This window comes from Grampus griseus (genome assembly GCF_964374135.1).
Source record: "Grampus griseus genome assembly, chromosome: 15".
Classification (NCBI taxonomy): Eukaryota; Metazoa; Chordata; class Mammalia; order Artiodactyla; family Delphinidae; genus Grampus; species Grampus griseus.
The window spans coordinates 54,352,520-54,378,485 of record NC_139009.1 but is presented as its reverse complement, the minus strand read 5'-3'; the positions used below and the strand labels follow the sequence as shown (position 1 = coordinate 54,378,485).

At 46.2% G+C, this 25,966-nt stretch overlaps 1 protein-coding gene and 1 long non-coding RNA gene across 11 annotated transcripts in view; one reads left to right on the top strand and one right to left on the bottom strand.

Moving 5' to 3' along the window:
• The window catches only part of SPRED2 (sprouty related EVH1 domain containing 2), a gene marked incomplete at its 5' end in the record, with an annotated part of 118,632 nt that extends 95,834 nt beyond the window's left edge, over window positions 1-22,798 (top strand). For both annotated transcript variants that reach the window (XM_082672293.1, XM_082672294.1), the window contains 3 exons: window positions 688-752; window positions 19,298-19,447; window positions 21,909-22,798. In XM_082672293.1, coding sequence (XP_082528419.1) covers window positions 688-752; window positions 19,298-19,447; window positions 21,909-22,574 — 881 coding nt within the window. In that variant the 3' untranslated portion in view covers window positions 22,575-22,798. The remainder of the gene's footprint in view (window positions 1-687; window positions 753-19,297; window positions 19,448-21,908) is intronic.
• Window positions 11,085-25,966, bottom strand: part of LOC309833812 — a 63,365-nt gene continuing 48,483 nt past the window's right edge. Inside the window, exons 1-7 of one of the 9 annotated variants that reach the window (XR_014297815.1) lie at window positions 24,190-25,155; window positions 22,853-22,992; window positions 21,391-21,429; window positions 20,015-20,095; window positions 19,605-19,755; window positions 17,752-18,055; window positions 11,085-11,960 (exon numbers count right to left, since the gene is read on the bottom strand). This is a non-coding gene — a long non-coding RNA (uncharacterized lncRNA). Of the gene's footprint in view, window positions 11,961-16,782; window positions 16,996-17,751; window positions 18,056-19,604; window positions 19,756-20,014; window positions 20,096-21,390; window positions 21,430-22,809; window positions 25,156-25,966 lie in introns of those variants that run through there. The other 8 variants (XR_014297808.1, XR_014297809.1, XR_014297810.1 and 5 more) reach the window with 8 other exon arrangements.

Below are 25,966 nucleotides of genomic sequence, written 5' to 3'. Positions count from 1 at the left end.
GATAAACCAGTTGAACCCTAAATGACCATTTTTTTCCCTGATGGAATAAACTGGGTTTTCTGACATGAACCTAAATGAACCTAAATGTTGGCCCGCAAAAACGAAGAAAACTCATCGATACCCTAGTATTGCAAGAGAAAACCTCTTTGCCCAGGTATCAGCTTAGAAGGTGGCTCCCACAATCTGGGGTTTAGAGTACAGTGTCTGAATTTCAGTACAGGAAGCAATCATACTAGCTACTTAGTCAAATCCCCTCGTGAGTAAATGAAAAGCCCTGACCTCTAAGTCCAGTTATGCAGTGAGATTGTGGCCCGTCCAACCCGGAGTTCTCCATCCATTGCTTTTCCCACTACACAGTGGGGGCACGGGGGTCGCTGGTGGAGGCCGGTCATGATGCTGCTGGCCTCTGTGGTGCCTCTCTGTGTACTTGGTCTCCAGTGGCCAGTGAGGGAGTTTGAGGGATTGATTTGGGAACAACAGTAGGCAAAGTTCATTTAGGGAACATGCTGGCTAAAGTCAATTAAGAAGGGTAAATTAAAAGCATTTAATTCCCAGGTAACATATTTCTGCTGGTGATTCACATGTGAAAGGAATAGGATGTGGTTTATTTAAATATACTTTTTTAAATGATTGGCTTTGACTTATCCTCTTTAGAAACACCTTTTTGTGATTTTTGTGTCTTTTTAGGCTCAACAACATCATCTTCCACCATCCATAATGAGGCTGAGCTTGGTGATGACGACGTTTTTACAGTAAGTTCCCATGGTCCTTTGCTTTCCAGATGAGTTGGTGAATAATCAGAGAGAGGTTCTGTTTAGGGGCATGAGAGACACTTGGCAATTTGGTATTTGCTGTTGCTGTTGGGATGCTGTCAGGGAGATCTCTGCCTTGTCATAATTTTCCTGCCCTGGGTCTTCCCTGGTCCCTCATGTTGCCGTGATGCTACAAGACACATAGTATTGGCTCTCCTAGAGCTGTCCAGGGTGCGCTCCCGGTCTTCCTTCACACTTAAGGTGACTAGCCATCCTGGTTTGCCTGGGACTGTCCTAGTTTTAGCACTGGAAGTCCCTAGTCCAGCAAAATACATACTTCAGTCCCAGGCAAACTGGGACAACTGGTCACCCTACTCTCAGAGTTTTGCATTAACAACCAGCTCCCCCAACCTCCCTTGCGCGGTGGGTGCGGGGCCGGGGAGTAGCCTTCCTGATGAGTAATTAAACATCTGATAAGAGTCCTGAAGGCGGAGTTGAGGTTAGAGCCAAGTGTGCTAAGGCAGGAAATGGCTTGGATATTTTGACACAGCTTGAGTTAATGGGATGTAACTGGAGACAAAATGATTTCTCAGCTTGCCCCTTCACTAAAATTCTGTGCTTTTAGAAGTTAATTAAACAAACAGTTCAGTGTGCACCTGCTGTGTGCTTGTGCCATCAGGAGCTGTAGGGCAGCATTTCAAAGTCTCGGCCTTGACCCACAGGAAGAAATACATTTAAATTGTAACCTAGGACACACATCCATAGACATCCCAAACCAGATCGTATTTCATGCCCTGCGTTGTGACTTTTTTCTCTTTTTATTTTCTTCTGCTTTTTATTATGAAACTTTCCAAGCATACAGGAATATTTAAAGAATAGTACAGTGAACACCTGTATACTCTACACCTAGAGTCAACAGTTGTAACATTTTGCCCCATTTGTTTTATCTGTGCATGCGTGTGAACTTACACACACACGCACACACACATAATTTTTCTGCTGATCCAGTAGAAAGTAAGTCGCCTCTAAATACGTGAGCATGCATCGCGTAAAAATAAGGCGTTCTCCTATACAACACCATTACTGGACCTAAGAAAATTAATAGGAATTTCATAATATCATCTAATAGTTCCCTGATAATTCCTCAGTTGTCCCAAGAGTATCTTTTATAAGCTGTGTTTTTATTTAATATTTTAAATATTAGTTGCAACCCTTTAAACTTGATTCCCGACCCGCTCATCCTGCAACTAGTAATTTGAAAAAGACTACTTTGGGAAGACAGGTGTGTGAACCCAGCTCAAGCCCTCATGGAGGTAACTGGGTGGTCTGGACAGCAATGAGATGGGCCTGTGAGAAGCTTAGAAGCCAGCACAGACTGTAAAGTGCTCTGGCCCAAGGTCCTTTACAAGGAGGGTTGTGGGGGTCAGAGAAGACCCCTGGGAGCTGAGGCTGGACCAGACCTCAGTGGCATTGGAACAGGGTTTGGGAACGGGCTTCGAGGCGGGGAGTGAAGGTGGCAGCAGGGATGCATGTACTGAGTTGCCTGAGCATTGCAGACCCCGACCTGACATGAGTAGAGAGTGCTTGGGACGGGGGCAACGGTGTGTGTGCGGGGGGGATATGTCAGGAAATGAACTCAGTTGTGCCTCCGCACAGCGGCTGGTGTAATGTGGCTCTGAGCAGGCTTCCTATAGCGCTCCAAGCAGATCCTCTCGACAGTTGGCATGTTGCTTACATCTGTTCCTTTGTCACGTTTTGAGAGACAAACAACAGCAGGCGGGTTAAAAGGTGGCTTCCTGTGCTCCAGAGCAAAACTGTCATTCGCAGCTGCTTCCCAGCTACCTGCCAGAAGTGATTTATGGAAGCAGGAGAGGGCAAGAGGGAACAGGCTGATGATGGAAGCCAGCATCCCTCCTGGTTTTGTCCTTTAATCCACAGGGAATCAATGTGCTGCTCTAGGGTAAGGCCGAATGCCTGGAAGGAAGTATAGAAACAGCTCCGCTGCTTCCAGACACTCGGAAACTCGCTGCAGGAGGAGTGCGACTTAATTGCATTCCCTGTGGGCCCTGATGTCTATGATCCTTGCCTTCCTTCCACTTGTTTACAAACAGGGGCCTATTAATAATACTACCTCCCTTCCCCAAGACAAGCCCAGTCATTAAGCCATTGACTATCAGCAACATCCCATGTAAGGATGGGAGTGTCGTCAGGGACTAATGCGTCAGGTTTCCTGTTTGTTCACGAGCTCCCTGTCTTGAGACATTTTGACCTAAGAAATCAGGGAGATTTCTGAAAGCTGGAGCCATGGAAGAGAGCAGCTGCGTTAACTCCTGTGTAGCCTATAGCTTCCCAAGGTTTGTTGCGTTCTAAAACTTATATTGGTAAGACAGATGTTTAGAACTTGGAACTCATTTATTATAGAAAGAGTATAAATGGTGATAGACCCTCTTACAACTTTTGACGAGCCAGAATGAGAATTTTCTAAGAGAACAGCGTATGTGGGAGAAAACCTTTAGAGGCATAACTTGAGGAACCAGGAGGAGGTCTTTTGTTTCTGCTGCTGGAACCAGGAGTTTCCCTCTGTTTCAGGGGATTCCTTGGGACCGGGAGGAAAATAGGACACTGGACAACATATGGATGCATGTTCCACGTTGGGGGATGAAGTGGAGGAAGGGGCACCCCCATATCCACCGTGGAGAAGTTGTTGGGCTTGGGTGCTCGCCAAGCATGGGCTGTCTCATACTTTCCTGACTCTCAGCGCCTAAACCAGCCTGTCCCCCTGACTTCTCAGGATGGTAATTAGCATCCAGCTTGGCATGTGTGCACGCGTGTGCAGACACATACCCACGTACTCTGCCCATGCGTCTTGCCAGTCGCCAACACATTGCCTCTGCAGTCATCCCACGCCTCTCCTGCCACCAGCCTGGTGTGTGTCCACATCTTTCCTGATGGAACCACCACCAGAGACTCCAGATTAGCCACTGCTCTGATTTTCTGAGTCTTGGGCTATTTATCCATCTATGTGTCTTAGTATTTCTCCCTGAACCAATTATGATTGTTCTCTCTTCTTTCAAATCCCATAGTACTCTTGTTTATTTCTCTCTTGCTACTTGAAAGCCTGCCACTTTTTTTGGTGTTCGTATTTTATCTGCTGAATGAATGACTCTTCATCTAATTAGAAGCAGTCCTCATTATAGTCTCTACAACCTTATAAAGCTTTGCTGTATAGGTGCTCAATAAATGGGTGCTCTGAACCCCAACATAGTACGTAACAATCATAGGGTTTCGTATTTTACTCATTGGCTTTATTGCTATCCTGGGGGACCATCTAAAGGTGGGTGAGTTTGAGGGATTCTCAGTAGCTTCATGTCATATTTTTCTTGCTGTGTTTTCCGACGCATCTACAACTAGGAGACGAGCTCCAAGCATCATCACCCACTCTAAGCCTTTGGGTGTTCATGTTCCTTGTTGCCTTCCACCCCGCACGGTCTCCTCTGCTCCCTGGGAGACCTCAGATACCGTGATCCATCCAGGTGCACGCGAATCCCTAGGTGGCCAGGGTGTGCCCGGCATTAAATACGGATGTGGGAGGGAATTCCAGTGCCTGAGCCATTTGGTACAGATTTGTAAGATGAGTAATGGAGAGGGTATAAAGCAACGACAACAGAGGCTAGTGTTCTGTGGCTGGCATTTGGGGGCCCCGGTGAGAGTCAGCCCGCTCTCATCCGTGCCTCTGGCAGACAGCTTTTCATTTCTCTCCCCGGAGCCGGAGAGCCTTGAGAGGGACAGAACGGAAGGACCCTCGAGAGTCTATCCCTCTGTTGTGCTTTTGTCTTGTGGGGGAGACACGTGCTCTGGCGTGTCTTGTGGAGGAGGCCCACGTGCCCTTGAGAGATGGACAGTGTAGCTCCGCGGAGAGGCCGAGCTGCTTTGCTCCCCAGCCTAGGACTGACGTTCTCCTGGAGCCCTACAGTTGAAGACTCTGGGTCCAGAGGGTTTGGGGCCCACAAGGAAGGGGGGTCATCGGGGATGGGGAGGCAGTGAGTAAAGGGACTATATAGAACTAGAGAGGCTCTGGGTTTTATAGTCATTTAATGAACAATTTTTCAAGTTCCTATCTTGTAGGATTGGATCCATTGAAACCTGGTGCTTTATTTACTGCTGCAGAGCTCTAAAATCATTTACAAATGGTATTAGCATCTTCGTAGCTAGACAAGGAGAATTTTAATACGATCTTGGGAGAATGCAGCTGCAGGGTACACGTACTTCCAGAGCAGGCTCGTCGAGAATCTGTGGTCAAGTGCTGTCGGTGCTTCAGCTGTCATTGTGCTGAGTGGCTGGATTCTGTCTCTAAAGCTGGGGGATTAGGGAAATATTTGCTTTATAGAAAGATACTTGGGGTGTAGAAAATAGCTAAGTCTTCATCTTCCATAATAAGAAGGCCTTAAATAATATCCAAAGCTGCAAATCAGGAAAGAGTAGTATTAACAAGATGCTGTTAAAAAGATGGAGAGAGAAATACAAGGAGAAAGAGCCACAAGAATTGAAGGTTTATTTCTCTGGGGAGTGAGAAGCTGAGATGGGGAGGGGCGAGATCGCTACTTGAGCTATGAAATGATATACACGTATTGATTTTTTTTTTAAGAAAGAAAAAAATAAGAGGGAGTTTGCTCAAAAAGGCGGGGAGGGGGGTGGTCAAGGAGGAGGAAAGTGTGTCCACCGTGGAAATAATGGCACATTAAAGGTAGGAGACCTGACAAAAGAGTTAGCTGGAAATGTTTGGCTTGCAAGGAGGTGAGAATACCTGTAGACGTGCCAACTCCTCAGCATTCTAGGTCTTGGAATTGGAAGGGATTTTTTCATGTCAGCTGAGCCAGCCTCCTTCCTTCTGGCAAACAAAGTAGGATTTGCCTCATTTTATAGACACAAGTCGTGCAGTCAGATGGGCGACTTGCCTAAGATGACACAGCCAGTTCATAGTGGAGGAGCAACGAACACCATCTCCTCGCTCATCCCGTTCACCACTGCCGTTTTGCTCTACATTTGTTGAATAATTATATTTATGGTATTTCGGCTGCTCTATTTTTTATATGTCAATCTTATGCAAGAGTTACGTTTTAGGTTCTCCTGGACCCAAGTTGGAAAGGGGAGAAGAGATAAGAGGATAAATATGTAACCAGTGCCCCGTGTGGCCCATTCATGTGACGGACTTGGAGGCTGAGTGTGTGTTACAGCCTAGAAGTCCGCAGAATAGCAATAGGAAGTCCGGCCCTATATGAGGTTTTTTTTTCTTCTTTATTTATTTGGCTCTGCTGGGTCTTAGTTGCGGCACACAGGATCTTTTAGTTGCGGCGTGTAGGATCTTTAGTTGCGGCATGTGGGATCTTTAGTTGTGGCATGCGAACTCTCAGTTGCGACATGTGGGATCTAGTTCCCTGACTAGGGATCGAACCCGGGGCCCCCTGCATTGGGAGTGCAGAGTCTTAGCCACCGGACCACTAGGGAAGTCCCTATAAGGTTTTGATTTATTTTCCCACCTCCAAGGTTTATTCTCCCACCTCAGTATTGCTTCTGGATTTGGGCAAGACTTCTCAATAGAGATTCCTAATGAACCCCTCACACTTTACAGCATCCATCCTATGTAACGAGTTAACTTCTCTCTTGTGCACCTAGAATAGCACTAACTGTGTACCGTCATTTGCAGAATCGAGAAGAATCATTCATAGCATTTTGTGTGGGTCGGAATTCTCTCCTAGAACCCAGTTAAGAAAGGCTGGTTGGGATATATGTATACATATAGCTGATTCACTTTGCTATAAAGCAGAAACTAACACACCATTGTAAAGCAATTATACTCCAATAAAGATGTTAACCAGCCTTTCTTTTTTTTTTCTTTTTTTGTTTATGTTGTGGTGTTTCATCGTCCTTTCATTGTTTAGGTACGCAGTCCTCCTTCACGTAGGAAAAATGTCTTTTGCAGCATTGTCAGATTTTAACCATGTTTTTGCCCAGACTGGAAAACGTGGTTCTTCCTCATGCCCTACGCTTGAACCCTTGATATCCTGTTCCTCACAAGCTGCATTTGATTACTTTCTGGTTATTCAGAGCAGTTGCTCCTAATGACATCTCCAACCCCTCCCGTCCACTTCAGGTGTTTTCTAAAGCGTGGCTAGAACATGTGGTTGAAACCAAAGTATGAAGCAGCAGTTTGTCTTAGGTGAGCTTTTGAGTCTTTGCAAGTCGTGGTTATTTTCATTCTTGATTAAGTAGAAACAAATGAATTTGTGGAATTCTGTAACTATCGAGCTTTCACTTATAGGAGCAGAAGACTGCAGCATACCACAAAATTTTCCTTTTCTTGAAGAGTTTTTTCCACCTAATCCATCCCCAACACACATTAAAACTGAAGGCAAATCTACCAGTTTTGTAATAAATGGGGTTCGTTTACTGATTTTCTGAGAAAGGGGATGTTTTTAAAAGGTAAAGTGGCATATGACTCCTGTTTGTGCAGAGTTTGGAAGTTGGGGGGAGGCCAGGAGTCTAAACTTGGTTCTGCCATTAATTAGCTGTGATCATTGATCCTTTTGGACTCAAAACCTTCCCAGGGTGAAATATTTCCTTTGAGTTTCTGTTTGCTGGCCCAAGGGGAGGAGAAGGAAAGGCACTGTGGCGTGGAGCTATCCCTGGCACTGTGCCCTGCACTTTCATGTACGTTACTGTATTTGGTCCTCAAAGCTGACCATGAGGTACTTATTGACACTTCCATTTCTGCAGATAAAGTCCCCAAGGCTCAGAGAGGTGAAGCAACTTGTGCTCAGTTCCATACACTGTTCACCTAGAATGCAAACCCCAAATCTGCTTGCTGACTTTCAGAGAACTTTAAGAAAAGGAAATATTTATTCAATAAGTTTCAATAGATTTCGCATATGAAATATACCAGATTCTCATCATTGCCAAAGAGCCGCCTAAATGATGGACTTTTCAACTAGTACATTGGCTTAAAACCTCAACTGACTTCTTCAGTGGCACTATGGGGTTCTCTTGTGCCCGCCTGAGAGCCCCAGTCACATTTTAGAAGATCAGTTGATCAAAAATGTTTCTGTTGGGCTTCCCTGGTGGCGCAGTGGTTGAGGGTCCGCCTGCCGATGCAGGGGACACGGGTTCGTGCCCCGGTCCGGGAAGATCCCACATGCCGCGGAGCGGCTGGGACCGTGAGCCATGGCCGCTGAGCCTGCGCGTCCGGAGGCAGTGCTCCGCCACGGGAGAGGCCGCAACAGTGAGAGGCCCGCGTACCGCAAAAAAAAAAAAAAAAGTTTCTGTTGTCTTTACCCTTGGAATTAAGGGATTGGGATAGAGTGGTGCAGGAACAGAATAAGTAAAAGAGAAAATAGGTTGAAATGTAAATTACCTCTACAGAGTTTGACTAGTGGAACTAATCTATGGCGGTTTGTTAAGAAAAGCAAAAATGTTTTGGGGGAAGGACAGCTATGCTTTGTGGGTGACACCAGGGAGCGGCGTCCCATTAATGCTGCTGGCTGGGTCAGTGGAACTAATCTATGGCGGTTTGTTAAGAAAAGCAAAAATGTTTTGGGGGAAGGACAGCTATGCTTTGTGGGTGACACCAGGGAGCGGCGTCCCATTAATGCTGCTGGCTGAGACCCAGCACTGCATGGGGTGGCATGGAAGTTCTCAGAAGATGGGTGGGAGCTGCTTTATCTTCTGAATGCCAGTAATTATCAAGCTCACATTGCACAGTAAGAGGAGGATCTTTTTATTCAACACGTAATACCTACAGTGGCTAAATTAAAGCAATTAAATGTCTAAGGTTCAAACAAAAGCTTTGAGATGCTCTCAATTTCAGGAAGCCCAAAGGCATTTTGGTAGTCCACCAATTTGTGTCTTTCTTCACTTACACATGTATCATCTCATCTTTTTAAGCTGTGGATAGTAATATACTACTATTTCCATTTTATTAATTCATGCAGAGTACATGTTCAAGGTTACCTGAAACCCGCTTCCTGATCACAGCCCTGCCAGTGAAGCTAAGCTGTGGGTTTATCAGAGTCCTTTCCTTTCATGTCAAAATTTCACCTAATTTCAAAATTTAGAAACATAAAACTGTTTTTCCTATAAATTTATTTATTTTTATTTTTGGCTGCGTTGGGTCTTCGTTGCTGCGTGCGGGCTTTCTCTAGTTGTGGCGAGCGGGGGCTACTCTTCGTTGCAGTGTGCTGGCTTCTCGTTGCGGAGCATGGGCTCTAGAGTATGCAGGCTTCAGTAGTTGTGGCGCGCAGGCTTAGTTGCTCCATGGCGTGTAGGATCTTCCCGGACCAGGGCTCGAACCCGTGTCCCCTGCATTGGCAGACGGATTCTTAACCACTGCGCCACCAGGGAAGCGCCAAAACTTGTGTTTTTTTGTGTGGGGGGGGAATTTTGGTTTTGTTGTTGTTTTTCACTGTAGAGGAATGCCCACTTTATCTATCCTCCGGGTCCTGGACAGAATAATGTCTTAGAGTCTAGGACAGAGTCATCTCCTTCCCCCCCACCAGCAGCCTCTTAGACCCACACTGCCTGCTAGCTGGAGCCGTAAAAGATTTCCTGCTCCGCTTGCCTCTTTGAAAGAGGACACCTGGAACCAATGTAGGCCCTGAGGACAGGTGAGCCAGTGCGACCTGTTGACAGAATGGGGGACAAGTTCCTGTTTACCAAAGGGAAAAGGATTAGCCATAGGCCTGCCAGTCTAACAGCTACTGAGGGGAAAGGCTTGCTTTGCTGAAGAGTTAGAAACGACAACTCAGCGCCAAACCACCGGAGCCGGCAGTCTCCTGACGCCCAGAACAGTTTACTGTCTTCTGAGAGGCAGAAGATGCCCAGACTTCCATGAGATCAGTCTCATCTCCCAGCCCGAGGCTGAGGAGAATGCTATATACTTATATATAAATGCACATGTGCATACATGCTTTTTAAAAAAATAAACTGGAAGGCCCTGCAATAGGAAGAATATTGAATATTGCTTTGGTTGTATCAGTGGCTGAAATCTATTTTGGTGGTAGATTGCAGTAAAAATAATACAAATTGGGGTCATAACTACTAGCTAGCTGTCTTTAAAAATTCAAAACATCGGGAATTCCCTGGCGGTCCAGTGGTTAGGACTCTGCACTGCCACTGCAGGGGGCCCAGGTTCGATCCCTGGTCAGGGAACTAAGATCCTGCACAGGGCGCAGGGTGCGGCCAAGAAAAAAAGATTCCGCAGCATCTACAAGACAGGGCAGAATTCTGCTCTTGTCAGCCTGAATTAATCCTGCAGCTTTTTTTTCCTATGTGGTGATGACTTCTTATTTTATTTACTTTTTATTGAGGTATAGTTGGCATCCATTCTGTGGCTCTCGAATCAACTAAGCAATAGTCTTAGACTCCTCTGTAACGTTCTGAGGAGGAAGCCAGAACGATTACACAGAAAAGTTTTAGAACTCAAACAGACCTTGGAGATCATCCAGGGCGACTCCCTCTTTTACACATGAGGACACTGCGGCCCACAGAGGTTAACACCTGGCCCAAGACACGTGGCCTAGCCTGGCCTAGAGTCGAGGTTTCCCAGTTCCCTCCGAGGAGTGCTATTTTGCTTAACGTTTCTGTATGATTCCTGGATAGCGCAGATTAGCTCCTTAAAGAGTTTCTTCACTTCGTTTTCTATGCCTTATTCAAAACACATAGTGACACATTTCTGTCACTCCCCAGAAATGGCTGCTCGGATCAGGCTTGGCTCTACAAGCTGCGTGTTCACAGCAGCTCATGTGCTCCTGGGGATACAGAGAGGATCAAGCAGCTGTACTTGTTTGCTTGCCTCTCTGGAGGTGGCATCCGTCCCATGTGTCTCCATCCCCAAGAGAGAGAAGAAAATTAATGGTTGGTTGCCAGCCTCCCAGTGTTTTCCCTACCAGTGTGGACTTGATCAGGCTGGTCATGTCTCTATTTTATTAAGGTTGGAGGGGCCCACTCTTTCATGTTAGTGCCCTCTGACTCTTGCTTCCACCTCCTTTCCCTTTCTTTTCTCAGCCTCCTGTGCTTCCTTATTAAACTCTTGTCTCAGATTACTGCCTTTAGGACCAGGCCATGCAAAGCTTATTACTCAAAATACGTGTTTTAATATAACCACAGAAAAATTTGAAAATGTAGTCAAAGGTATACCCCTTAAAAGGGGGACCAAATTTAGGTGGTTAAGAAACGTAACTCCCATACATAAAATAGATACGCAGCAAGGATGTACTGTATAGCACAAGGAACCATATTTAATATCTTGTAATAACCTATAATGGAAAATAACCTGAAAAAATGTATGTGTCTGAATCACTTTTCTGTACACCTGAAACTAACACAATATTGTAAATCAACTGTACTTCAATTTTTTTTTTTTAAAGAACTTCCATGTTATAGATATTGTTCCAAAGTATAGAAAAAGGTAGAACACTGCCTAGCTCAGCTGACAGGACTAGCGTAACCCTGCTGCAAAAATTAGCAAGATGAGCTCAAGTAGAGGAAAAACAGGGGCCAAACTCACTTATGAATCTAGACGTAACGTTTTAAAGTAAAATATTACCAAATCACATCAATATTTATAAAACAAATGTAATGAAAGACCAGTAGAGTAGATCGTTCCCAGGCATGCAAAGATGGTTTATATTCGCAAAGTTTAACTGTTTGATTCATGCATTAATGAAACAAAGGTGAGAGACTGTAGTCATCTCAATAGACACAGAAAAACCATCTGGTTACATCCAACATCTTTTGGTGAAAACTCTTAGCAATCTAGAATCCAAGGAAACTTTTGGAACTTTATAAATTTATTTATTTTTGGCTGCTTTGGGTCTTTGTTGCCACACACGGGCTTTCTCTAGTTGCGGCGAGCAGGGGTTACTCCTAGTTGCAGTGCACGTGCTTCTCACTGCGGTGGCTTCTCTTGTTGCGGAGCATGGGCTCTAGGAGCATGGGCTTCAGTCGTTGTGGCATGAGGGTTCAGTAGTTGCGGCTCGCAGGCTCTAGAGCGCAGGCTTAGTAGTTGTGGCGCACGGGCTTAGTTGCTCCGCGGCATGTGGGATCTTCCTGGCCCAGGGCTTGAACCCGTGTCCCCTGCATTGGCAGGGGGATTCTTAACCACTGTGCCATCAGGAAAGTCCAAAACTTTGGGAACTTTATAATCACTCCAGTTATCTGGAAACATTATATATAACAGAGAATCATTAGAAGTCCCACCAAAGTTAGGTTCAAGACAAACAGAGACATTCTGGTTTTCCATATCATGCTGGAAACCCTGGCAAAATGTAGTAAGGCAAGAAAAAGGTGGTACAAATATTGGAAAGGAGACCAGACTACCTTTTGTGGGTGACAGGATTTGCTTAGAAAAGTCCAGAGAATCACTGGATAAAGCATTTGAATTTTTATGAGTTAAGCAAGGGGACCCGATCACAGGATCAGTAACTTTTCTATATAATCAGTAGTGACTGTTTAGAAAATGGAAATGCTTAATCTCATTTCGTTTTTGCAGTAACCCTGAGGACAATTTTTGCTCCATTTTGCAGATGTGAAAACTGGAGTTAGAGGTCACCTTGACCAAAATCAGACAACTTATAATTAGCAGAGAATTGATTCAAATCCAGTCTGCCTGGGCTGAGACCCTGTTTTTTAGCATTATAACATTCCATCGCATTTCTGTTGTTCAGTGCCTCATGTTAGGTTACAGCCTTCTTAATTGGACATCTTTTTAACAGAGCATTGACACTGAGCTGGAGTCGAACGCAAACCCGGAGGCAAGTTTTTTTGGCGGGTACATTTGCAGGTGACAGTGGTTGTGCGCACTGCTTCCGGTCACACGGGACCTCCTACAAGTGGGCGGCGCCGCAGTGGCAGTGTCTGGCCTTGTTCACAGTGGGTGGCATCAAAGGCTGGCACTGCCTGCTCTGACTCAGGAAGCCTGCCGCTGAAGCCACCCCACTAAGGAGCCTGAGGTCCCCAAGCACAGAGGACCTCTGCTTTTGTTCTTCTTGAGCTCAAACCTGCAGCACTTCCGAGATTCCCTTGCCCCACCACCAAGGCGAGCTGAAAACGCAGCCAGTCTTTCCAGGTGGAAGGTGAAGCTCTCCGATTGGTAGGCTGGTGGGTGTCATTAGCTTGTGCACACAAGTAACAGAGACATGTTCTAGAATCTTGCTTGTTGATGTGCGGATGTGCACAGCCTAGTGGCTGCTTTTCTCCACGAGCAGAGAAGGGGGCACCAGTCCAGAGGTACGTGTGATGAAAGGTTTTTCCTCTCGCCTCTCTTGGAGATACCCTGATAGTACATTCCTTCTGTGGGTAGGTCACTTGAGCCTCTTGACAAGATTTATCTGATAGCAGAGATGGGAAGCCTCCGCTTCCGATGGAACCTCTCCTGCGCGCTCTAAGCCCAGAGCAGGCTGGCGGCAGGAGGCTGTGGGCCGGGCTGGGACCTCCCCGCAGGAGGCGGTAAACTGGGGGCACACCTCAGCCTCTGGCTTCACCGCTCCTCTGTACAGATTTGTTTCAGAGTAGGAGAATTCGAAAGGCCTTTCTCAGTCTCACGTTCTCTGAATTGTCAGAAAATTGTCCAGGAACTTTGCACTTTACAGTGGGAAGAGGCTGGCCGGGGCTGGGGAGGAAAGATGGGAGCATTGGAAGGGAGAGTCTGATTGGCTGAGGAGTACTAGGAGTACTAGGAAATACCGGGTGTGCCTCATTTCTCAGAATAACTTTCCCTACATTGTTAACCTGGACACAGGTCACAGAAAACAAGGTGGATTCAGGTGACTAACACCAGGTGAGGGATGTGTTAACTGAGTTTCCGAGAACTAAATGGCAAGTGTGTATTACAGTGCTTAGTACGAGGGTAGCTTCTAACCTAAGACGTGCCTGGCACACGGGTGTTGGATAACAGTTTAACCCTTGAGATTTGAATCATACTGAAGGGCCCTTATCTACTGATTCAGAAAGTATTTATTGAGATCTGTAGAAACCTTTGTATTCTTAACATCTTTATTGGAGTATAATTGCTTTACAATGGTGTGTTACCTTGTGCTTTATAACAAAGTGAATCAGTTATACATATACATATGTTCCCATATCTCTTCCCTCTTGTGTCCCCCTCCCTCCCACCCTCCCTATCCCACCCCTCCAGGCGGTCACAAAGCACCGAGCTGATATCCCTGTGCCATGCGGCTGCTTCCCACTAGCTATCTACCTTACGTTTGGTAGTGTATATATGTCCATGCCTCTCTCTCGCTTTGTCACACCTTCCCCTTCCCCCCCCATATCCTCAAGTCCATTCTCTAGTAGGTCTAGTAGGACACAGTCTTTATTCCTGTCATACCCCTAGGTTCTTCATGACAGTATGTTTTTTCTTAAATTCCATATATATGTGTTAGCATACGGTATTTGTCTCTCTCCTTCTGACTTACTTCACTCTGTATGACAGACTCTAGGTCTATCCACTTCATTACAAATAGCTCAATTTCGTTTCTTTTTATGGCTGAGTAATATTCCATTGTATATGTGTACCACATCTTCTTTATCCATTCATCCGATGATGGACACTTAGGTTGTTTCCATCTCTGGGCTATTGTAAATAGAGCTGCAGTGAACATTTTGGTACATGACTCTTTTTGAATTATGGTTTTCTCAGGGTATATGCCCAGCAGTGGGATTGCTGGGTCATATGGTAGTTCTATTTGTAGTTATTTAAGGAACCTCCATACTGTTCTCCACAGTGGCTGTATCAATTTACATTCCCACCAACAGTGCAAGAGGGTTCCCTTTTCTCCACACCCTCTCCAGCCTTTACTGTTTCTAGGTTTTTTGATGATGGCCATTCTGACTGGTGTGAAATGATATCTCATTGTAGTTTTGATTTGCATTTCTCTAATGATTAGTGATGTTGAGCATTCTTTCATGTGTTTGTTGGCCGTCTGTATATCTTCTTTGGAGAAATGTCTATTTAGGTCTTCTGCCCATTTTTGGATTGGGTTGTTTGTTTTTTTGTTATTGAGCTGCATGAGCTGCTTATAAATTTTGGAGATTAATCCTTTGTCAGTTGCTTCATTTGCAAAAATTTTCTCCCATTCTGAGTATTGTCTTTTTGTCTTGTTTATGGTTTCCTTTGCTGCAAAAGCTTTGAAGTTTCATTAGGTCCCATTTGTTTATTTTTGTTTTTATTTCCATTTCTCTAGGAGGTGGGTCAAAAAGGATCTTGCTGTGATTTATGTCATAGAGTGTTCTGCCTATGTTTTCCTCTAAGAGTTTGATAGTTTCTGGCCTTACATTTAGGTCTTTAATGCATTTTGAGCTTATTTTTGTGTATGGTGTTAGGGAGTGATCTAATCTCATACTTTTACATGTACCTGTCCAGTTTTCCCAGCACCACTTATTGAAGAGGCTGTCCTTTCTCCACTGTACATTCCTGCCTCCTTTATCAAAGATAAGGTGACCATGTGTGTGTGGCTTTATCTCTGGGCTTTCTATCCTGTTCCATTGATCTATCTTTCTGTTTTTGTGCCAGCACCATACTGTCTTGATTACTGTACCTTTTAAGTATAGCCTGAAGTCAGGGAGCCTGATTCCTTCAGCTCCGTTTTACATTCTCCAGATTGCTTTGGCTACTCAGGGTCTTTTGTGTTTCCATACAAATTGTGAAATGTTTTGTTCTAGTTCTGTGAAAAATGCCAGTGGTAGTTTGATAGGGATTGCATTGTTTCTGTAGATTGATCTGGGCAGTAGAGTCATTTTCACAATGTTGATTCTTCCAATCCAAGAACATGGTATATCGCTCCACCTGTTTGTATCATCTTTAATTTGTTTCATCAGTGTCTTATAATTTTCTGCATACAGGTCTTTTGTCTCCTTAGGTAGGTTTATTCCTAGATATTTTATTCTTTTTGTTGCAATGGTAAATGGGAGTGTTTTCTTGATTTCACTTTCAGATTTTTCATCATTAGTGTATAGGAATGCCAGAGATTTCTGTGCATTAATTTTGTGTCCTGCTACTTTACCAAATTCATTGCTTAGCTCCAGTAGTTTTCTGGTAGCATCTTTAGGATTCTCTATGTATAGTATCATGTCATCTGCAAACAGTGACAGCTTTACTTCTTTTCCATTTTGGATTCCTTTTATTTCCTTTTCTTCTGATTGCTGTGGCTAAAACGTCCAAAACTATGTTGAATAAGAGTGGTGAGAGTGGGCAACCTTGTCTTGTTCCTGATCTTAGTGGAAATGCTTTCAGTTGTTCACCATTGAGGACGATGTTGGCTGTGGGTTTGTCACATATGGGCTTTATTATGTTGAGGAAAGTTCCCTCTATGCCTACTTTCTGCAGAGTTTTTATCATAAATGGGTGTTGAATTTTGTCAAAAGCTTTCTCTGCATCTATTGAGATGATCATATGGTTTTTCTCCTTCAGTTGTTAATATGGTGTATCACGTTGATTGATTTGCATATACTGAAGAATCCTTGCATTCCTGGAATAAACCCCACTTGATCATGGTGTATGATCCATTTAATGTGCTGTTGGATTCTGTTTGCTAGTATTCTGTTGAGGATTTTTGCATCTATGTTCATCAATGATATTGGCCTATAGTTTTCTTTCTTTGTGACATCCTTGTCTGGTTTTGGTATCAGGGTGATGGTGGCCTCATAGAATGAGTTTGGGAGTGTTCCTCCCTCTGCTATATTTTGGAAGAGTTTGAGATGGATAGGTGTTAGCTCTTCTCTAAATGTTTGATAGAATTCACCTGTGAAGCCATCTGGTCCTGGGCTTTTGTTTGTTGGAAGATTTTTAATCACAGTTTCAATTTCAGTGCTTGTGATTGGTCTGTTCATATTTTCTATTTCTTCTTGATTCAGTCTTGGCAGGTTGTGCGTTTCTAAGAATTTGTCCATTTCTTCCAGGTTGTCCATTTTATTTTGAAACCTTTGTATTCTGAGACACCATCCCCTTTTCTCCTGAGTTTGTATGAGTCAGGGCACACTGTCTTACTTGGAATAGTTGTACTCGTATTAATCTCACCAAGATTAACACAGAGCAGGCACTGGCATGGGCTCTCCAGGGTTTGCAAAGCAGCGATGTGGTGCGTTGAGATCCCAACCGCGCTTGGAGGGCAGGGTCTGCATTTCTGTCCAGCTCTGCCAGTGGTTGCCTGCCACCGGTCGGCAGGATCCCGAATTTCTCCGAGTCTCTGTTTTCCTGTGTGTGATGTGGAGACAATATTTTGCCTGCAGTGGTGTTCACATGTAGCCAGGGCCTGGCACATCATAAGCCTTCACATAATGTGAGACTGTTAAGGGTTGTTTGCTTTGTCGTGCTGTCAACTTACAACCACCGGTGTGTTAAAAGAGGGAGGCAGGATCTCCGAAGACATAAGGAAAGGGTGGGTGAGACTTGGAGGACAGACCAGAGTTTGGAAGAAAGTAAAAATTCTTGTGTATCAGTCTGGTCTCTTTCAGTTGCTGGGATTTGAGGGGTAAATAGCAACTCTTTCCTATCTGAGTTCTGAACCGATTGAGAAAAAACGATAGGAGCCCTTTCTTTACTGATGAGGTTAGTGCTGGCTTACACCTGTGGGAAGTGGACATTCCAGGAACGGACCCCAGGATTAGACAGACCTGCCCCACCAGGCACACGTGCGCTGGGGTCTCCACACCCTCCCCGCAGTGGGGTGGGCCCTCGACCTCCAAATAGACCGCACTGTCCCAAGAATAGTTGCCAGCACATGCAATTTGCCAGTTGGGTGGCTCCCAAGAGGTAGAGGAGGGAAGTAGCAGGCTCTGGACACCCTGTTCCATTCCACCTGCTGCAGAGGAGTGAGGCAAGAGAGAGGCCAGGAATGGGATGCAGGTGGAAGGCTGCCACAGAGAAGGAATCGGGAATGGGGGAAAGGTGCACCCAAGGGACGAACCCAACTCATTCGGGGTTAAATTATCAAAGGGAGTTGGCTCTTACCTTTGGGACATCTTAGGGTGGATCAGGATTCAGGCTTGGAGGGATCTAGAAGCTCAAGCGGTGTCTGCGGGGGCCTTCCTCCCTTGGTTTTGCCTCACTTCATCCTCACACAGTTTCTTTCCCTGCTGCCTCACCAGGATTCCAGGCTTACAGGACCCTTAGCTCTTAACTTCAGAGATAGAGACAGACAGCATCTTTTCTGACCTCTCCATCAGAAATCTCTCCATATTGCCTCAGGGAGGACTGTGTGGGTGTCCATATCTGAATTAGTCACTGGATTGTGGAACTGGAAACAGCATCAGCCCTGCAACACATGAACCAAACAATCAAAGAAAAATCCAGGAGGCTTGGGTTTCCCAAGGCATGCTGCACGTGTCCACCAGGTTTTAAAAATTAACATCAGTTGTGCTGCATGATGGAAATACGGGTGTCTTTTCTTTTTCCTGGATACTTATACTCCCATTTTTCTAAGCATTTATTACTTTATAAATGGGAGGGGAATAACTTTTATAAGTCTATTTGTTTCAACCTTACCTTGCTCTTTGGAGGATCTATGACACGAACAAAAAACAGGAAAATAAAAGGAGATAAATAAGCAAATACGATAAGGGGAATATAAGAGTGAGAAGCAACAGCAAAGGAGGAGTTCCTAGATATTTACCAGAAACAGGACACCTAGATATCAAGGAAAACCTTTGCATTTATTTGCGGAAAAAAAAGGGGCGGGTGGGGTCCATCACTCTAAGGAAGTAGAAGTGTAGTGAGAATTCTGAGGGGCCCTGGTTTTAAAGGCAGTTGTCAGCTGTACTTGACAAAAGTCTTTATGAGACCGTCACCTGGGGTCACCGGGGAGCATGGAGCACTTAGGTGGTGGGCATACAGGGAGGCGAGAGGGCCTGTGCTCTGTCCACAGCCACAGTCCATTCTGATAGCTGATCACCTTCCTAAGACACCATCATGCAGGCTCCAATCTGAACTCGTCGCCTCTACTGGGAAAACAGCTCTGCTCTCCCTCTCCAGAGATGGTGACCCCCCGAGGCTTGCCTCCGAGCCGAAGATTACAAAATTTCTTCCTGGAAAGCCAGTACCTATGATACCCCTGAGGTATCCTTCATCTCTGAGACGTCCCCAGGCTGGGATTAGCCCCACAAAGGAACATATGGGTTTGATTCTTGCCTGTTTGCATCTCCTCTGCTTACCCGAGGACCTCGCAGCCAGGGCCACAAACAGGTGACCATTCTTGATCCAGCTGGAGCGCACCAGCAGCAGGCCTGGTGCGGTGAGCCCTTCCCCAAAGCCGGTCACTGCTCCCACAGTTTGAGAAAACAAACCCAGCTTTCCAGGGTCTGTGGCTGGGTTTCTCTGCCCGCCGTGTTTAAACAACCTGGCCCTTCAGGGGTCCTCCGGCCTCCCAGAGCCAGGATAAACTCAAGATTCTGGGGAATCCAGCGAGACGCCACCAGTGTGCGTAGACGGTGTGTTAGGTTTTTGTGCGGGTTTGGTTTTTGTTTTTTTAATTAACTCACGGCTATCTCCTTCTACACAGACAGCTACAGACAGTTCTTCTAATTCGTCTCAGAAGAGGGAACAACCTCCTCGCACAGTCTCCTCCCCCACGTCCTGTGAGCACCGGAGGATTTATACCCTGGGCCACCTCCACGACCCATACCCCACGGACCACTATCACCTCGAACAGGTGAGTGGCGGTCTCGTTCCTGGGGGGTCATGGGGTGGGCGGCTCCTGATCCCGGAACAGCCTCCTTCCCCTGGCGTTCAGCCACACGCCAGAGCCTAGGCCTATTCTCCTACTTAGTACCTCCGCCCCCATATTGGAGGTGGTGCAGGCGACTCACCCTCAACGCAGAGTCTTCTGTGCGCCGGGCACCTCGCCAAGCCCTTCACGTGCTTTATCTCCTTTAATCCTCACAAATCACCCACAAGCAGGTCTCCGCATCCCCAGTTGAGAGATGGGGACACTCGAGGCTTAGGGAGACAGAGTCCCTGCTGGAACAAGATGCAAATGCAGGTCTCCGCTCACGCAGGACACTATGCTACCTCCTGGTAGCATACTGTGCATTAGCATACGCTAACACTATGCGTTCCTGTGTCCAAAGGGCCTCCCGGCTTTGTGTGAAAGCACAGGACTGCGATTGGGACCACAGAATACTGTACACTTGGCTTGAGCACCCTGGCATCGCGGGCTGCAGGCCCAGGCTTGCTTGGGGAGCTGTAGCTGGAATTCAGTAATTCAACAAATATTTACCAAGCGGCCGTTTTTCAGAGCAGGTTCTCAAACTGTGGAGTGTGGGCGGGTGCCCACGTGGGTGATGTGGCCACCAGTCTGCTTTGAAAAGAGAAAAAGCATGAGGCACTGAGGTTTTATAACATAGATTTATAGAACTTTTTTCAAAATCCATTTTACTGTGTGTGCTTCCTAATATTTTTGGCATTAAAAGTTCTTTTTTAAAATCACATTATGGGAGCAATAGATGGGAATTGACTTTTTGATTCTCCTTACTTTGCAAAATAAATTATTAGCAAAGTCTGTGTCAGCTCCCAAGATTTGTTTTGAAATAATGAAGGATTGTGATTTTCCAAAGTTGGGGAAACTCTGACATGAAGAATCTGGCAGGAATTAGGGCAAATCAGAGCCTGTGAGACGTGGCCCTTGCTCTGGTGGGAAGTGATGAGTAAAGCTAATCACCATGTGATAAATTCTAGGACAATATTATAATGACAATATTGGCAACAGGTACCAAGCACATCCTGTGTGACCGGCCCTATGCTGACACCGCACAGATTCTTTCTCTCATTCTTTCAGTAGCCCTATGCAGTTTGCTCGTCAGGGAAACCAAGTCTGAGGCTTAGCGACTTGCTGGTAAATTTCATGGTCCGAATTCCACTCCAGTGGGTTTGCTCAGAGCCATGCTCCTCATCCCTTAAAAAGCCTTCATGCTCGGGGCTTCCCTGGTGGCGCAGTGGTTGAGAGTCCGCCTGCTGATGCAGGGGACACGGGATTGTGACCTGGTCCGGGAAGATCCCACATGCCGCGGAGCGGCTGGGCCCGTGAGTCATGGCCACTGGGCCTGCATGTCCGGAGCCTGTGTTCTGCGGCGGGAGAGGCCGCAGCAGTGAGAGGCCCCCGTACAAAAAAGCCTTCACGCTCAAAGGGCGTCGAAGGTGGAAAATCTCATTGTTTGCCACAACTGGGATGCCCTGTGCAAGGCAGGCTTACCTGCATCAACTCAATAACTATGTATTCAGCACCTGCTCCTCTGGACAAGGCACTGATGCAAACTGTAACGGGACAACCTGCAGAGATGACTATTCCTCCCTAAGGGATGCAGGTTGGGTTTGAAGGCTAGAGGGTGTGGCCCTGGGTTGGGCCATCCTGGGCTCAGATTCCAGCTCTGCTGCTCACCACCTGTGAGATCCTGGCAGGATTCAAACACAGTTGGCCTCTGGAGCCTGTACTCTTACCCTTTGCATATCTCAACATCTTATCTTCCCAGCCAGATTACAAGGTACTTCTGAGCCTCATAGTTTGCTGTTTTGCACATGACCCACAGTGACACATGCGTTTTATATCATGGCCCAGTGGGCACATGTTATGTACACAGAGATAACAAGGGTACTTACCTTGTAACATGCAGTGCACTCCAGTGTTCTGCTGTTTCTCTGAACAAAAAAGAAACCAGTCTTAAAAAAGAGAGCATGCTGTACAAAAACAGGTGAAACTAATCTAAGCTGTTAGAAATCAATGTTCCTTAGGGGTCACTGTTCCTTACCTTAGGGGTGGGGGTCACAGAAGGGAGGTTGAGGATATTCTAGGGAGGCCTCAAGTTCTGCTTTCTGATCTGGGCATGTCCAGCTTCTGAAAATTCACTTTACTCTTACGCTGTGTATACTTCCCCCCCATATATGGTAATACTGCAACAGAAAGGGGGGAAATGCTGGTCTCCACCCATTAAATTGACTTCCTGACCCAGGAAGGGATTGGGACTCACAATTTGAAATACATCTTTGACCCACAAGCTGTTCAGTAATTACAGGATGGGTCAGTTCCTTAAAGCAATGCCTTTGCCAAGGTGAAAGATGCATATCGGAGGTTTGTTTTGCCACTGCTATGAAGTAACGCCTCCTTTTTCCTGGGGCAGCCGATGCCAAGGCCCTACCGCCAGGTGAGCTTCCCGGACGACGACGAGGAGATCGTGCGCATCAACCCCCGGGAGAAGATCTGGATGACGGGCTACGAGGATTACCGGCACGCGCCAGTGAGGGGCAAATATCTGGACCCCTCGGAGGACGCGGACTCCTACGTGCGCTTCGCCAAGGGCGAGGTCCCCAAGCACGACTACAACTACCCCTACGTGGACTCCTCAGACTTTGGCCTCGGCGAGGACCCTAAAGGGCGCGGAGGCAGCGTGATCAAGACCCAGCCCTCCCGGGGCAAGTCCCGGCGGCGGAAAGAGGACGGGGAGCGCTCTCGGTGCGAGTACTGCCGCGACATGTTCAACCACGAGGAGAACCGGAGGGGCCACTGTCAGGACGCGCCCGACTCCGTGAGAACTTGCATCCGCCGGGTGAGCTGTATGTGGTGTGCGGACAGCATGCTCTATCACTGTATGTCAGACCCCGAGGGGGACTATACAGACCCGTGCTCGTGCGATACTAGCGACGAGAAGTTTTGCCTCCGGTGGATGGCCCTTATCGCCTTGTCTTTCTTGGCCCCCTGTATGTGCTGTTACCTGCCCCTGCGGGCCTGCTACCACTGCGGAGTGATGTGCAGGTGCTGTGGCGGGAAGCACAAAGCAGCTGTGTGACTCGGTTTCCCTCCCCACCGCCCTCCATCCACAGCCCCAAGGGGACTTGTCTCCTCCATCCTCTCATCTCTGCCCGCTCCTGGGTACCCAAGGCGCCGTTCCAGCCTGGGGAACCTGCCTGGTGGACTCTGCACGCCTGCATCAGTCTCACCCACGTGTGCGCACACAGTGTTCTAAGGCGAGGAACCGCCGCCTAGACCCTCGTGTATTAGTAACAATCTGTAATCAAGCTAACTGTCTCATCATCCAGGTGTTGATTTCATGTCCTTCCTGCCCACCTCTTCCAGTTCTAAGGCACCTTCAGTGGGAACTGCTGATTTTTGGGTGGGTTTTGTCGTTGGTTTTTCCAGGAGCTCCGAAGACCATCTTTCTCTTGGTTGAGCTTGCCTGTGGCTGACGAGTTTGCTTCCTCAGGTTCCTGTGGAAATGGAATGTCAGAATGATGAAACCCTGCCAGATGTATTTTAACCTGCAGTCAGTGATTATGTATAGGAGGTGAGCTAGTTAACAAACTTCTACCACAAAACGAGATCGCTTTAACTTTTCTAAAGCCAAACTTCCCATGTAAGCTGCAGTTTCTCCCTTGAGCCCATCATCATCTTCTGTCTCCACACCCCTCCCCCCAAAAAAGTCGGTCAGTTACTCACTGATGCAAAACATTCTCTCGTAAAATGACTGAGAACTGAGCCTTAACTTCAGATTAACTTGCGAGAATCAGGAAAATTCTTTAAACTGCATCGCATCCTCTCAGACCAGGGCTAGAAAGGGGATTCCAGGTTTCTCCGAGCCTCCCTGGTTACCCCTAAAGGAGAACTTTTTAAAATTATGTCACCGCCACTTGTAAAAATTTAGCAATATCAGAAGAAACCGCTAATGAAGTACGGAATTTTGCTCATTGTTTTTCAAACCAAATAGTCTCTTCAAACCAAGCCAGCGTTCTCCCGAACACGGTCCAGTTGAGAAACGCTAAAGGTTGTAAATAAAACTTATGGGAGCTTTTTTCCCCCCAGTGGCTATTTTCTATTAACTGGGGGAAATTTTAAATGTCATCAATTTGAAGAGTGGTGGGTTGCATTTTGTTCATGGGTTTGTGTTTTTGTTTTCATTTTGGACTCAATTTCACGTCACCAAATTCTTCGTTTACACTTGGGAAAAAACAAGGCCATATGTAAAAACCCTTCCGATGCCTAAGTGTCTTTCTCCTGCAAACCCAAACTTGCCACTTTGGGTGCACGGATGGTTAGGTCAGCAGGCTGGGTCCACCTGTCGCCTTGCCACGTAGGAGGCTTCTAATTAGCTGGAAAAGAGTATTTTTCTAATATATTGCAAGGAATAGCCAAATGTTATTGCAGAAAGAAGAAAAGTGAAGAGTGGTTACCTGTACCTAGCATAGTACAATCAGAATGCCGTGGAGACCGTAGCGGACAGGCTTGTCAGCGCTGGCTCTTCCCACCATGATCTTCCTGTGATTATTGCCAGCTGAGTGCATGGCCTCCTTCCTCTCTCCCCACTCCCCCCATCCCTTCTCAATTGCACACAGGACATCAGTCTCCAAGGAAAGGGACTTTTTTTTCTAGTCTGCCAATCATATTGGGAAAGTGCTAGCCACACTTACCTTCCTGGGAATGTTTTCAGCTCACCTGAGAGCCCTTTGCAGTTCTTTATCAGATCACCGATGTAAATACCCAGTGTGCTTATGAGTTTGTTGGTAGACGTTTTCATTTGTCGAAGTGACTGGTTTGGGTCTTCCAGTTTGGGAAAGGAGCAGAGAGCTGTTAATCTGGTGATGCAAGAAAAGAGCCACTTCCCAGCCTGGAGAACATCTAGAAACCTTCAGCCAGCCTCCAAATGCTGTCGAAAGACCATCTTCTCCCCCGTCCTGAGGCATTTTCTCAGGGTCTTTCTCAAGGTCTCCTCTCTACAAAGCACAACACTAATGTATGTTTTGTTAGACCTCAGTTCAAGCGTCCCTATTTATTTCAGTAAGAATATACCTATCCCAGACGCTTTTGTTTGCCCTCTCTGTTTATTCATTATCTGTTTCTATCTTCCTTTACCCCTTGTCCTTTTCCACCCCTTCGAAGAGTTAACGCTAGTGACTCTTACTCCGCGTATCCTTTTTGGTTTTTGTAGAAGGTACAAGGACAGCCATGGGGACATTTATGTAAATACGTCTCTCTCTGATTGCCACACTGCAGCCGGACAGTGTGTAGTGTTTTCCCAGTCAGCTTTGCCATACTGATGTCAACCACCTAAGAGAAATTATTCAGATTTTATTTTTGTATCTGTGGTAACAAAACATTAACCAAAAGAGTTTGTTTGGAAGCTTTCCCCGAACCTCCCCCCCCACACCCCCCAAAAAAAACCACCAAGCTATTTGCTCACATTAACAAATTAAAGTGCCTGAAGCATAATTCATTCTTTACCTGTATACTAAAAACCCCGTTGTATTGATTTTTTTATAATAAGCCTTTTTACCTCTGTGTAAAAAATATATATACAAGTGTATGATGTACATTTTAGTTCTTAACTTTTTTTTATGGTTTCTAATATGTATGACCAATGTAGCCATTGCTTTAAAATGTACCGTGTAAATATAAACACATCCTATGAGATCGCTGGCTTTGGGATGTTTGTCTGGAGACGGTGGCGTTCGAGCCTCTGCGGACGTGGGAGCTCTCGCACACAGGATGGGAAGGGGTTTCCTTTTGAGGAGGATGTGTGGACACCGGTCTGTTTTTGAGGCCCTTCCCGCCTCTGGTTATGTCATATTCCCCGGGGGAGACTGCAGCTCCTTGGGCTCAGATGCCTCAAGTGAAAAGAATGCTGTATCACCGCCCAGGGAACACCCCCTCTTCCTCGGCCTGGCTTCCCCCAAGCGTGCTCCACGGAGGGAGCCGCTGTACTTCCTCTGGGTTGTTTCCCACTGACTCCTGCTGAACCTTAAGAGTGTGTTTGTGTGGAGTTTGGAAGATAGTTTCTCACAGAACACAACTGTTAAAACTCCAAGATCCTTGGTCTCCTCAGAGCGGTTGGATTTTAGTGATATTTGGCCCACTTTCAGTTCCAAATGGGATCTTTGGATACGCAAATGTTACAGTGACAAAGTGTGGAGTCCTTTAAGGGTAACAGAAGAAAATTTCAGCTTCTTCTCTAGAGAACCAAGTAGGGGCCTTAAAAAGAGATGTGCAGAGGGGTCCCTTCACATTAGTCTTGACTCTTGCCAAAAAGGGTGACTTTTCCAAACCACTGGCAAAGGTGAAAAGCAACAGGAGATGCTGGGAATTAGAAAGTGAATGGAGAGAAACAAGCCGTGAAGATTGGTAATTAAGAGATGATTAGAGAACTTCATAAGAGCTCTTTCATTAGACTGGGAGGGGCACAAACCAGGT